The sequence below is a fragment of the Takifugu rubripes genome, chromosome 13 (genome assembly GCF_901000725.2).
Source record: "Takifugu rubripes chromosome 13, fTakRub1.2, whole genome shotgun sequence".
NCBI lineage: Eukaryota > Metazoa > Chordata > Actinopteri > Tetraodontiformes > Tetraodontidae > Takifugu > Takifugu rubripes.
In genome coordinates, this window is record NC_042297.1 from 9,613,569 (window position 1) to 9,625,874 (window position 12,306).

Genomic DNA, 12,306 nt, shown 5'->3' on the forward strand with positions numbered 1-12,306 from the left:
ATCATTCAAATGTTGTCGATGCAGGTCAAAGTTTCCAAATTCAAAAAAGAAACCAAGCATGTTTCCTCTTCAGCTGTTTTATGATGGTATATTAAACTTTAACCTTATCTGTTGGGAAGGAAAACAAGACTTGCTTTTCCAAATGCCACCTGTTGTTTCCCTTTTTAATAGTTCATGTTTTTAAATGAGTTTACGCATTAAAAACAAATAAATGTACCACCGCGCTACAGGAACGGAACTGATGGACTTCAGTCCGGAAGTTGCACAACAGAGCACAGAAGGTAAACATGTCCATAAAGTGAAGGTAAACATGTCCATGATGTCGGCCTCCATGCGGCATTGGCAAATATGAAAAAAGGAAAGACGAACAGTATCTTGGGGGGTTAGTCAGATTTCTCTTTTCTTTTCAGACACAGCCTGAAGCAAGACCAGACAAGCACAACAAAAACCAGCAAAACCAGAAAAACAACTGCTATTAAGAATAAGAGGACGTCTACAGAGTGATAGGAATACCAGGGCAGCCTGTAGGACTCAGTCCTCAGGTGAGCTGCACCTTTGTGTCTCATGACAAACTCTATCCAGAAGAGGGCGCTGTCCAGCGGCTTCATCGGCTTGTCTCTGTTCAGTCTGGAGAGCCTCTGCATGTTCATCCTGTAGGAGGGATCGTTTAAAACTTCCTGAATACCTTGAAAGAAGATCTCTTCAGTCATAGTAAAAAATCCAGGACCTTCCCAGCACCCCTCACTTCAAGTCTATGCACATTATCAGGTTGATCAAAAATCAGAGCAAGTTCAATGATGGGGACTCCGTGATAGAGAGCTTCCTGAACTCCGTTTGTTCCTCCATGAGCCACAAACAGCTTTGTTTTGGGATGTCCTAAGAGATCATTCTGAGGCATCCAGTCCACCAGTAAAGTGTTGTTGCCCAGAGTTGCTGGTTTGGCACCCTTGTATCTCCAGATGACCTTCTGAGGCATTTTAGCAAAAGCTGCAGCGATCTGATCAACCAGATCCTGAGGAAGCTCAGCAATTAAAGTCCCCAGAGACATGATGATGACCCCGTGTTCTCCTGAACTCTGCACAAACTCTTCCAGGTGTTCAGGTAAAGGCTTGGCAGGTTTACACTGGAACCCTCCAATATAGACGACGTTAGGCATGGTGGGACGGGGATACTCATACACAAAGTCCACTCTCATCAGCCAGAGATCAGCAGCTTAAAACAGGGAGAAGTAGTCCGTGTCTGGACCAAAATATTTTTTAATTAAACCTTCAAAGCTTGGTGTGACAAACCAGCGGATTTGATATTGCAAGAACCCAAACATAAGCACATTCTGGATTCTCTCAAAAAAGCTCATCTGATCTGACAGCTGTGTTCCTGTGAGTGGAATGTAAGAAATAGGTGAAGGTGCGATATCAAAATGACTTTCACCATGACTCGTCCACCTGGCATTGAAAACCAGAGGCAACTTTAAATAGTTGGCAAGTATAGCACCAACGGGTGCAACAAGGTCTGTGAAGACAAGGTCATAGTTGGTGTTTTTTATTGACTGCATTAGATCTTTGTTCTCCAAGAGCATTTCAACAAACTCAGATGTTTTTTCATACATCTCCCGGGTCATTTCTGCCTGTTCAATTTCCAGTTTGTAACGTGTCCAGAAAGACTTCCCTTCCCTCTGGATCTCCAACAGCCTGGCGATGAAGGTCGTTATGAAGCTTTCGTCAAATTCTGAAGGGCTACCAAGCGTGATTGAATTGTAGAACGGAGACTTTTCTTCGATGTACCAGCTGTCTGATGACCGCACGACTGAGACCTGATGGCCCCTGGAATGAAGGGCCTCGATAATGACTTTCATGTTCACCCAGTGGCTCCCGTCAATCGGAAAAAGAGAACTTTCCCACCGTGGACCACGGTCGGGCAGAGGAAGCATAGAGCCATCCACAACCAGAGGCCCTGCATTTTTACCCTGCCTCTAAAAGAGATCTAACAAAGACAAAAGTGATTGAGATGATTATTGACTGTCCATAAGCTGTGTGTGATAAAGTAATGTCTCCTCTATAATCACACTTGCATTACCAAAACAATAAAAAGCCATAAAATTTAAAACTTTTCGTCATACCCTGAAAACACAATTATTTCTTTTTTAAATCTTTGGAAATATGACTTTAAAATAGCAGTTTTTACCTTTGTGTTGCCTCTTAGTCTGTTCTGTGGCTGGAGAACAAAGAAGATTTTTCACTGTCAACCTTCTGAGCAGAAAAGAGCTTTGGCACTGAGATATGGCGTCACTGAGCAGCGATAAGAATGCACAAATTCATGTGGAACGCACGAAGTGAAACGTCAGGACCCTTAAATACCTTCACATGTTGACTGAACACTGGAAATTGCAATAATCATTTGTTGTTTTAACATTTGAATTCAGAGTTTGCTTTAAGTCCTGATTTATAATTAATATTGAAATCAGGATGGAGGCCAGATCGTGTAATTCCGTGGCTGTCTTTCCGCCTTGCTGAAACCTACCTTCTCCCTGACTTGTCCCTCATGTTTTTAATCTGTGCTCTTATTCTCTCCATCTGATTTAACCAGCAGTTTCACGCAGATATGGTTTGACCCTGCTAGTGAGACACGTGCTAATAACATTCCCAGTGTTCCCAGGGTCTCAGTTTCTGGAATACGGACCTGGATGTTTCCTTCCTTTTCTTGCTGTTAAAAAATCTGTCTGTTCTGCATCTGGGACTCGAGTCCACATCCAGCAACTGACAGGAATCTCACTATCATTCAAATGTTGTCGATGCAGGTCAAAGTTTCCAAATTCAAAAAAGAAACCAAGCATGTTTCCTCTTCAGCTGTTTTATGATGGTATATTAAACTTTAACCCTATCTGTTGGGAAGGAAAACAAGACTTGCTTTTCCGAATGCCACCTACTGTTTCCCTTTTTAATAGTTCATGTTTTTAAATGAGTTTATGAAATAAAAACAAATGAATGTACCCCCGCGCTACAGGAACGGAACTGATGGACTTCAGTCCTGAAGTTGCACAACAGAGCACAGAAGGTAAACATGTCCATAAAGTGAAGGTAAACATGTCGATGATGTCGGCCTCCATGCAGCATTGGCAAATATGAAAAAAGGAAAGACCGACAGTATCTTGGGTATCTTAGTATCTTAGTCAGATTTCTCTTTTCTTTTCACACACAGCCTGAAGCAAGACCAGACAAGCACAACAAAAACCAGCAAAACCAGAAAAACAACTGCTATTAAAAATAAGAGGACGTCTACAGAGTGATAGGAATACCAGGGCAGCCTGTAGGACTCAGTCCTCAGGTGAGCTGCACCTTTGTGTCTCATGACAAACTCTATCCAGAAGAGGGCGCTGTCCATCGGCTTCATCGGCGCGTCTCTGTGCAGTCTGGAGAGCCTCTGCATGTTCATCCTGTAGGAGGGATCGTTTAAAACTTCCTGAATACCTTGAAAGAAGATCTCTTCAGTCATAGTAAAAAAATCCAGGACCTTCCCTGCACCCCTCACTTCAAGTCTATGCACATTATCAGGTTGATCAAAAATCAGAGGAAGTCCAATGATGGGAACTCCGTGATAGAGAGCTTCCTGAACTCCGTTTGTTCCTCCATGAGCCACAAAGAGCTTTGTTTTGGGATGTCCTAAGAGATCATTCTGAGGCATCCAGTCCACCAGTAAAGTGTTGTTGCCCAGAGTTGCTGGTTTGGCACCCTTGTATCTCCAGATGACCTTCTGAGGCATTTTAGCAAAAGCTGCAGCGATCTGATCAGCCAGATCCTGAGGAAGCTCAGCAATTAAAGTCCCCAGAGACATGACGATGACTCCGTGTTCTCCTGAACTCTGCGCAAACTCTTCCAGGTGTTCAGGTAAAGGCTTGGCAGGTTTACACTGGAACCCTCCAATATAGACGACATTAGGCATGGTGGGACGGGGAAACTCAAACACAAAGTCCACTCTCATCAGCCAGAGATCAGCAGCTTGAAACAGGGAGATGTAGTCGGTGCCGGGACCGAAATATTTTTTAATTAAACCTTCAAAGCTTGGTGTGACAAACCAGCGGATTTGATATTGCAAGAACCCAAACATAAGCACATTCTGGAGTCTCTCAAAAAAGCTCATCTGATCTGACAGCTGTGTTCCTGTGAGTGGAATGTAAGAAATAGGAGAAGGTGCAATATCAAAATGACTTTCACCATGACTCGTCCCCCTGGCACTGAAAACCAGAGGCAACTTTAAATAGTTGGCAAGTATAGCACCAACGGGTGCAACAGGGTCTGTGAAGACAAGGTCATAGTTGGTGTTTTTTATTGACTGCATTAGATCTTTGTTCTCCAAGAGCATTTCAACAAACTCAGATGTTTTTTCATACATCTCCCGGGTCATTTCTGCCTGTTCAATTTCCAGTTTGTAACGTGTCCAGAAAGACTTCCCTTCCCTCTGGATCTCCAATAGCCTGGCGATGAAGGTCGTTATGAAGCTTTCGTCAAATTCTGAAGGGCTACCAAGCGTGATTGAATTGTAGAACGGAGACTTTTCTTCGATGTACCAGCTGTCCGATGGCCGCACGACTGAGACCTGATGGCCCCTGGAATGAAGGGCCTCGATAATGTATTTCATGTTCACCCAGTGGCTCCCGTCAATCGGAAAAACGAGAACTTTCCCACCGTGGACCACGGTCGGGCAGAGGAAGCATAGAGCCATCCACAACCAGAGGCCCTGCATTTTTACCCTGCCTCTAGAAGAGATCTAACAAAGACAAACGTGATTGAGATGATTATTGACTGTCCATAAGCTGTGTGTGATAAAGTAATGCCTCCTCTATAATCACACTTGCATTACTAAAACAATAAAAAGCCATAAAATTTCAAGCTTTTCGTCATACCCTGAAAACACAATTATTTCTTTTTTTAAATATTTGGAAATATGACACTATCATTCAAATGTTGTCGATGCAGGTCAAAGTTTCCAAATTCAAAAAAGAAACCAAGCATGTTTCCTCTTCAGCTGTTTTATGATGGTATATTAAACTTTAACCCTATCTGTTGGGAAGGAAAACAAGACTTGCTTTTCCGAATGCCACCTACTGTTTCCCTTTTTAATAGTTCATGTTTTTAAATGAGTTTATGCATGAAAATCAAATGAATGTACCCCCGCACTACAGGAATGGATCTCATGGACTTCAGTCCTGAAGTTGCGCAACAGAGCACAGAAGGAAAACATGTCCATGATGTCGGCCTCCATGCGGCATTGGCAAATATGAAAAAAGGAAAGACCGACAGTATCTCAGGGGGTGAGTCAGATTTCTCTTTTCTTTTCACACACAGCCTGAAGCAAGACCAGACAAGCACAACAAAACCCAGCAAAACCAGAAAAACAACTGCTGTTAAGAATAAGAGGACGTCTGCAGAGTGATAGGAATACCAGGGCTGATCTCTTGTTGATTTCCAATCAGAACAGAATTAGTAGAAGTGGGAGAATAGGGAGCATATTTGAGGTGAGAAAAACTAGTCATATATTCTATTATGGAACCTAAAAAACAATGGTTTTCCAAGCTGAAAGATGCATTTAGCAACAGTCTTCTTGTGTCAAATGCGGTTTTTGGGTTTATCCTTATCGGACTAGAGAAGCTGGTGGAGATGGAGTTTAAGTGTCCTTGCAGTCCTAACTGGAACAGAGCGTTGTCATCATTATTCTTCATCGTTCCCACCATCATAACCATCATCTTGATGTTGATCATTCAAGGATGCAGATGTGGTAAGTGGTGCAGGAAGACTGTGTCCCTGTCCACTTTCGTGCCTGCTATCGTGTGGCTGATCTTGTTGTTCCTCGACGGCCAGTACTTCGCCTGTGCTATGACAGACTGGAAGGGTAGATTTGTACTCGTTGACAAGGCAGCTCCAAAGAAGTGGTGTGAGCCAATTAGTGAAGGAAATTTCACCACACAAGAGCTGATGCTCCGTTCACAAGAGTGGATTGCTACGTCTCAGGTGAGTTAAACCTTTTTTTTACATGATCAAGGAGAAACAAAATATTTCATTGTTTAAAAATACACAGTGTGTGTCTGTCCTCTCCCCACACCCCAGGTTATTGGCATGAGCCTCCTCTTACTCTCTAGCTGTGTGGGTCTCACAATGTACCTAATCAGCGAACATTGCAAACAGAAGTGCAGGCTCAGGAGCTCAGGCTCAGGCTCTCTGGTCCCAGGAACTCCTCCTGAGACCACGTACACCGCCCACCACACCCACTGTGCTGAAACGCACACTTTGGAAATATCTTGAAGAGACTTTTCAGCGAGTATGTGATCAGTATCATGGGCTCGTTTCTCATTATTTGGTTTCACTTTTCCTTCTGAATCAGTTTGTTTTGTTGAGCAGAATCCTGTTGACATCAGCAACATCCCATTAAAAGCAAGAGATCACCAGAAATCTTCATCCCATCAATCAAAAAGGACACATTTAATTGTTTAATTTGTTTTTTATTTAACTTTCCATGATTTTCCTCTTCCTTAGTTTTAGCTTAACTGACACAGGTGGTAATGACCAGGCAGCTAATATCAATCTGATGTATAATGTTGATTCACTTATATTTGTTTGAGTGGTTGTTAACGACTAAATATGTAATTTCACTTTAAATATCTTTGTTTTTCCACATGACCGCGTTATCAGACTAATATCCAGCCAGTCCGTCCCTGCTAAGAAACAGTAATTCAGATCAATAAATTTTAAATTAATGCAATAATTGATTGGAATAAAGCCCTCAGAAAGTGTCTCAATGACTCTATGAATGAGGAAGTTGTCTTTATCCACTGATTTACAGCTCTCTTTTGTTCTCTCTAATTCGCTGTTGTTTACACACATACATTTTAGATTCTGATTATTCAAACACATCCTGTGGATCGCTGAAATTGTTTAAAAATCTGTTATTGACAGTGTGTAATTTCAAATGTGCAAAAGATGACCCTCACCAGAAAGTAGCCACCGAACATTATATACCAACGGAAGATTCAGATATTTGGCTAAAATGATTCCACTACCCCAGGAGGGGTCAGTTAGTACCAGGTCATATTTGTTCTCCTTTAGAGTTCTCATCAACTCCTGATCGTCTAACGTCGCTGCTATAAATTCGCCAATAGCTGAGTGAGCGTCGATAATCGTGCTGGTCATTCCGAAGGTTATGTGAAGAAAGCTCGTTAAGGGGAGCGCTCCTCTTTCAAACTGAATTATTTCAGATACTATTCTTGTAATGAACCTCTGATCCAGGCTCCTCTCCACTGGAACTGTAACAGTTTTGTAATATGTAGAATTTTCACTGATGTACCAGGATTTGCTGGAGCGAACAATGGTTATATTGTGTCCTCTGGCGTGCAAAGCTTGAAGAAGGATCTTCATGTTTATCCAGTGGCTGCCTTCAATAGGAACCACCAAAATGTTGCCTCCTTGACAGGATCTGGGCCTGGCTACAAACAGCAGCACTAAAGTGCTGCAGAAGAAGATCGGCCTCATCTGAAATACAAACAGGATGTTGTTTAATGCCACCTGAGGGATCAAAGGTCACGGGATTCTAGTGCTGGATTCTGGCCTTGCCATGCACAGATCTATTGGCTTGTATTATGATCTGGGGATAATGAAATCACTAGTGCGCAGCATGCTATAAGCAGGTGTTTTTGGACTTTTTCAGTTATGGGTGGTTTTGTTTATTTGTATCTTCTCTTTATAGTGTATTTAATGGCTCAGAATAGAGTTACAAACCACTGTAGTGTTTTTATTTACGCAACCTCTCACTTCAGTTTGAATGTATTTTGATCTGCTGGCTGTGATATTAGGTTTAAAAAAGTTACCGCAAATGATCCAAATTTAGAAGAGACGATTCTATTTGTACTGTTATACAATTGGTAAATGCAAGATTTTATATATTTTTTTCGGTTCGGTCCGAGTTTTACAAAGTTATTCGACTCTTCCATCAGCCGCGCTGATCAGATCGGATCGCCTCTTTTTTTCCCCCAACACGCCGGGCAACAAAATCGACGCCCAAAGTTCCGCCTTCGCGCAACTCACCGTGTTCAGTTGCGGCAAAGTTCCAACGGAAGCGTCTGCGTCGTGTCACGTCGCGCTGCGCATCTGATGCGACCGACTAGGGAAATGTAATCTGGGAGGAGGGGCTGGAGAACGTGGGGGTGGGGGACCCTGCATGGGCGGGTCCGGGGGCTTATTGAAGGGGGTGGGAGAGATGAATGGAACAGCCATGGTTTGCATGACAGAGGACATGGACCTGTTGTAACAGTTACCTTAACAGTTACCTGTGTGTGTGTGTGTGTGTGTGTGTGTGTGTGTGTGTGTGTGTGTGTGTGTGTGTGTGGGTGTGTGTACTTCGGGACAGTAGGTCAGTGAGAGTTCTCAACACCATGATAAGCACGTTAATGGTTAATAGGCTTATTTATAACTGTATGGATTATTGGGATTTTATTGATCGTGTCTTAGATCATTGTTGAGATTAATATGATATGTAATTGACAGTAATTGGTACTTCTGTGCAGAGTCACATGAAAGCTTTGTGTCAACATGACAGATTTTTTAATTTGCAATAAAATAGAGTAAAATAGGATCAGCGTTCCCTATTTGTGGTTCAGTGCAGAAACACAGAGGCTCTGCTGCTGCTGCTGCAGCTCAGGAGAGATGACTGCACTGAAGGGGGGGATTGGATCTGTGACCATGGAAATGCCGAGGGGGGGGGGTAAAAGGGCGGTCTCTGAAGGAGGAGATTGAGGAGTAGGAAGAGGAGGAGGAGGAGGAGGAGGAGATGAGGATGCAACTGCCTGTGCAGATGCGAGAGAAGGAAGGAAGCTGCATCAGCGGTGTGAGAAGAGGAAGCTGCATGCAATGGAGGCGCGCTCGAGCGGCAGCGACGCCGTCCACTCCCATCACAACCCAGGACTGGATTAATGGAAGAGACCCACAGCAGGTTGGTGCCTTTTGTACGGTTACAGTATTGGAAGTGGAGGAATTGTGTTGGAGAGGGATTGTGAAGGGAGAACGGGGCTATGGCCTGTGCAGGATTCATGTGTAGGTGAATGCAGTTAAGTATGAATCACAGTGACTGAGCCTTTTCCCTGGAACCCAAAAGTGTTTGCATGCAGAGAAATCGTCTCCCTTCGGCTCTCAACTCTTTACCTGATGGAATAGAGGAACGGTTTGCTGCAGGTCACACAGTGGCGGCTTTTCTTTTAGCTCTGCGATGCCAGAGGCAGCACCTGTGCTGAACGGTTGTCACCTCTGATACAATGCTGAAGGCGGGGGGTGCAGCCACCGCTCTCATGCTCCTGCTGCTGCTGCCACTCTTGTGCTGCTGCCACCGCTGCCACTCACTGGGTAAGTTGCCTAAAGCCAGGAAAACCCCCCCTGACATTAGCACACCACAGCGTAATAGACCCTCTCAGGTCTCTCCCCACCTGGGGGAGAAACACAGGTTTTCTGGTTGTTGCTTTATACCAGGATGAGAAAAGTGCTGCTGATGCTCAAACAACTGAGTCAGCTGATTGAATAAAGCATTAGTAAGGGTGCAGTACAATAGGGAAGAAAAAGGATTATCGTTATTTCTTTCAGACATGTGAAATTAAATAAGGCATTATACATCAAAAACAAGTGAGACAAAGCCAAAATTCCACCTTTTTTCCACAAATCACTACTAAAAGGATTACTTGTCTCACATATTATAAATACAGCAACTACTTTAGTTTAGTTACCCTATGTACCCCTCCAGAGTCATGTATTTGTAAGTGTTATGTGCGTGCTTAGATAAACCCTGTATTGGAAACAATACAGGGTTTAGCATATCTGAAACACAATATCAACTCTTTGGAGCCCAATACTGATCACCGGGGAACACCACAGGCACTGTCGGAACCGTTGGAGCACCAATTGTCTAGCTGGAGAAGATTTTCTGTTAAATACTTCTCCTCTGATTCCATAAAGTTACATTTCTTTATTAATATATTTTGCTAAAGGCTTTTTGAAGTCAATTCAGTCAATTTCACTTTAAATATCTTTGTTTTTTCACGTGACCATAATTCAGGTCAAAACAGATTTATGATTGATCATCAAGATCAACAGGTTGTAGATATATATTCTGTAACAAATTGTGGGGCTTGCTTTTTGTTCTTTAATAAAAGTATTGATTGGAATAAAGCCCTCAGAAAGTGTCTCAATGACTCAATGATGACTGAGATGATCGTCATTACTCATCCTGATTATTTTATTATTCCTGTTTTTAATAATATTCTTGGAATCACACTAAATACACTTTTCATAACTTGATGTGAAATCATTTAATCTTCATAAATAATATCAGCGGCCATTTGGTTAGATAAATACAAGTGTGGTCATCGAGCAATATTCTCTTCCAAGTTACCTGAACAAGACCAACAGTTTTACAATGTTTTTATTTTAATACACCATTAATCACACAATATGTGAAATTTGCTGGTAGATAATAATTTTTCAAGTTTGAGTTCTAAGTTCTGATAGAATCAATTCTGAATGAATTACTTTTTTTTAATCACGCTTAATTTTTGCTCTCACACATCTAGAACACAAACATCGTACTAGAGCAGCAAAGGTCATGAAAATGAGCAGCGTGATTCCATCTAAGAAGAGCATCACGTCTACAGAGTGATAGGAATACCAGGGCAGCCTGTAGGACTCAGTCCTCAGGTGAGCTGCACCTTTGTGTCTCATGACAAACTCTATCCAGAAGAGGGCGCTGTCCAGCGGCTTCATCGGCGCGTCTCTGTGCAGGCAACCCGAGGTGGGGAGCCAGCAGGAACCCTCCTCCGTCAGCAGGATCTGTCACAACTAGGTCAAATTTGGAAGCTTGGAAGGATTCCATCAACTCTTTACTCTCAAAAGTGTATAATCACTTCACATGTTTTCCTGTGCAATTCATAGAAGCTGTATTTCAATCTTGACAACTTGTTATGGTGAAATGTGTCGTTTTCCCTGACAGCAACGTTGAGTGTGATGGTCTAGTAATGTAGAGATGTTTGGCTGATGTACCAGCTGTCCACAGCCTGGATCACCATCACCTTGTGCAGCTCCTCAACCAGGACCCTCATGTTCACCCAGTGGATTCCTACGTGTGGAAAACCAAAACGTTACCACCGAGTATTGTTGAAATTATGGCGGTGGGAAGGCAGATTACGGTTGCAAAGAGCAAAAATTTTCTGAAATCTTCCATGCAGAAATTCAAATAAAGCAAAAACTAGAACTTATTCCAGGAAAGACTGTGCAGAAGTGAAGCAATAAAGAGAAACGGTTGAAACAGGGTTTCAAACAGGGAACCAACTCCAACAGCACCCCGTAAAAGAGGCTGCAGTGTGCCTCTTGTGCTAAAAAGTGCTATGCAAAAAGAGAAAAATGTTGTTGTTTATGTTCTATATTGTCAAAATTTTATGGGCAAACTTTGTTTTTGTGTCTAAAGTTAACATAGTCGTGAGCTAAAAGGTGCCGAAATCGCCTAATGTATCATATTTGATACAAAAAAAATGTCATAAACAAAATAAAATAAAAATTGGGATTTTGTTAAAAGGTTCAATAAACATCTCATTTCCAAAAAAATAGAATTTTCTGGGTATTTTTTGATGTGTCCGGCTTTAAAGGGTTTTAAACTACATCCTGCCTACATGACTAGACTCTCTTCTCAAAAAGAGAGACCTGCAAATGTATCTTCTCAGATAAGACCTGTAGATGCACACATCCGCTTTTGCGGCGTAAAATCAGCGTGAGTGCTGCTCGGTGCCCAGGCTGACAGCAAGCTGCCTGTTAGACTGTGCCTTGAAACCTCAATAAGAAAACAAGAAAGACACACGCGCTTAGGGTCTTGATTCTCAACAGATCTCCTGCTATAAACTTCCCACAACAAAGGTGAGAAGATCAAGTCATAGTTTCTAGTATGGAACCTAAAAAACAATGGTTTTCCAAGCTGAAAGATGCATTTAGCAAGAGTCCTCTTGCACCCAATGTGGCTTTTGGGTTTATCCTCATGGGACTAGAGAAGCTGGTGGAGCTGGAGTTTGAGTGTCCTTGCAATCCTAAATGGAACGGACTGTTTTCATCAGCATTCTTCATCATTCCTGCCTTCATAGCCATCATCTTGATGTTGATCATTCAAGAATGCAGATGTGATGAGTGGTTCAAGAAGACTGTGTCCAGTTTCGTGCCTGCTATCGTGTGGCTGATCTTGTTGTTCTACGACGGCCAGTACTTCACCTGTGCTAAGACAGACTGGAAGGGTAGATTT

The 12,306-nt window shown here is 42.6% G+C and overlaps 2 protein-coding genes and 2 pseudogenes across 10 annotated transcripts in view; 1 reads left to right on the forward strand and 3 right to left on the reverse strand.

Annotated features, from left to right (window-relative positions):
* Window positions 1-1,893, reverse strand: LOC115252185 (UDP-glucuronosyltransferase 2B11 pseudogene; annotated as a pseudogene).
* LOC115252170 (UDP-glucuronosyltransferase 2A1 pseudogene) overlaps window positions 1,526-12,306 on the reverse strand; it is a 17,759-nt pseudogene continuing 6,978 nt past the window's right edge.
* The window catches only part of LOC115252190 (uncharacterized), an 8,228-nt gene continuing 1,131 nt past the window's right edge, over window positions 5,210-12,306 (forward strand). The window contains exons 1-3 of one of the 9 annotated variants that reach the window (XM_029846718.1): window positions 5,210-5,305; window positions 5,643-6,002; window positions 6,099-6,402. In XM_029846718.1, the coding sequence (XP_029702578.1) occupies window positions 5,652-6,002; window positions 6,099-6,293 (546 nt within the window). In that variant the 5' untranslated portion in view covers window positions 5,210-5,305; window positions 5,643-5,651 and the 3' untranslated portion in view covers window positions 6,294-6,402. The other 8 variants (XM_029846720.1, XR_003890610.1, XM_029846715.1 and 5 more) reach the window with 8 other exon arrangements.
* Window positions 6,584-8,154, reverse strand: LOC101076329 (UDP-glucuronosyltransferase 1-2-like). Its single transcript, XM_029846732.1, has 2 exons — window positions 8,070-8,154; window positions 6,584-7,517 (listed from the first exon to the last, which is right to left on the reverse strand). Exon 2 carries the CDS (start codon window positions 7,515-7,517, stop codon window positions 6,954-6,956), a length of 564 nt encoding a protein of 187 aa, XP_029702592.1. The 5' UTR covers window positions 8,070-8,154; the 3' UTR covers window positions 6,584-6,953.

Excerpts from the sequence above, each read along its gene's own strand:
- LOC101076329 (XM_029846732.1), bottom strand. The coding sequence starts at position 7,517 with ATGAGGCCGATCTTCTTCTGCAGCACTTTAGTGCTGCTGTTTGTAGCC.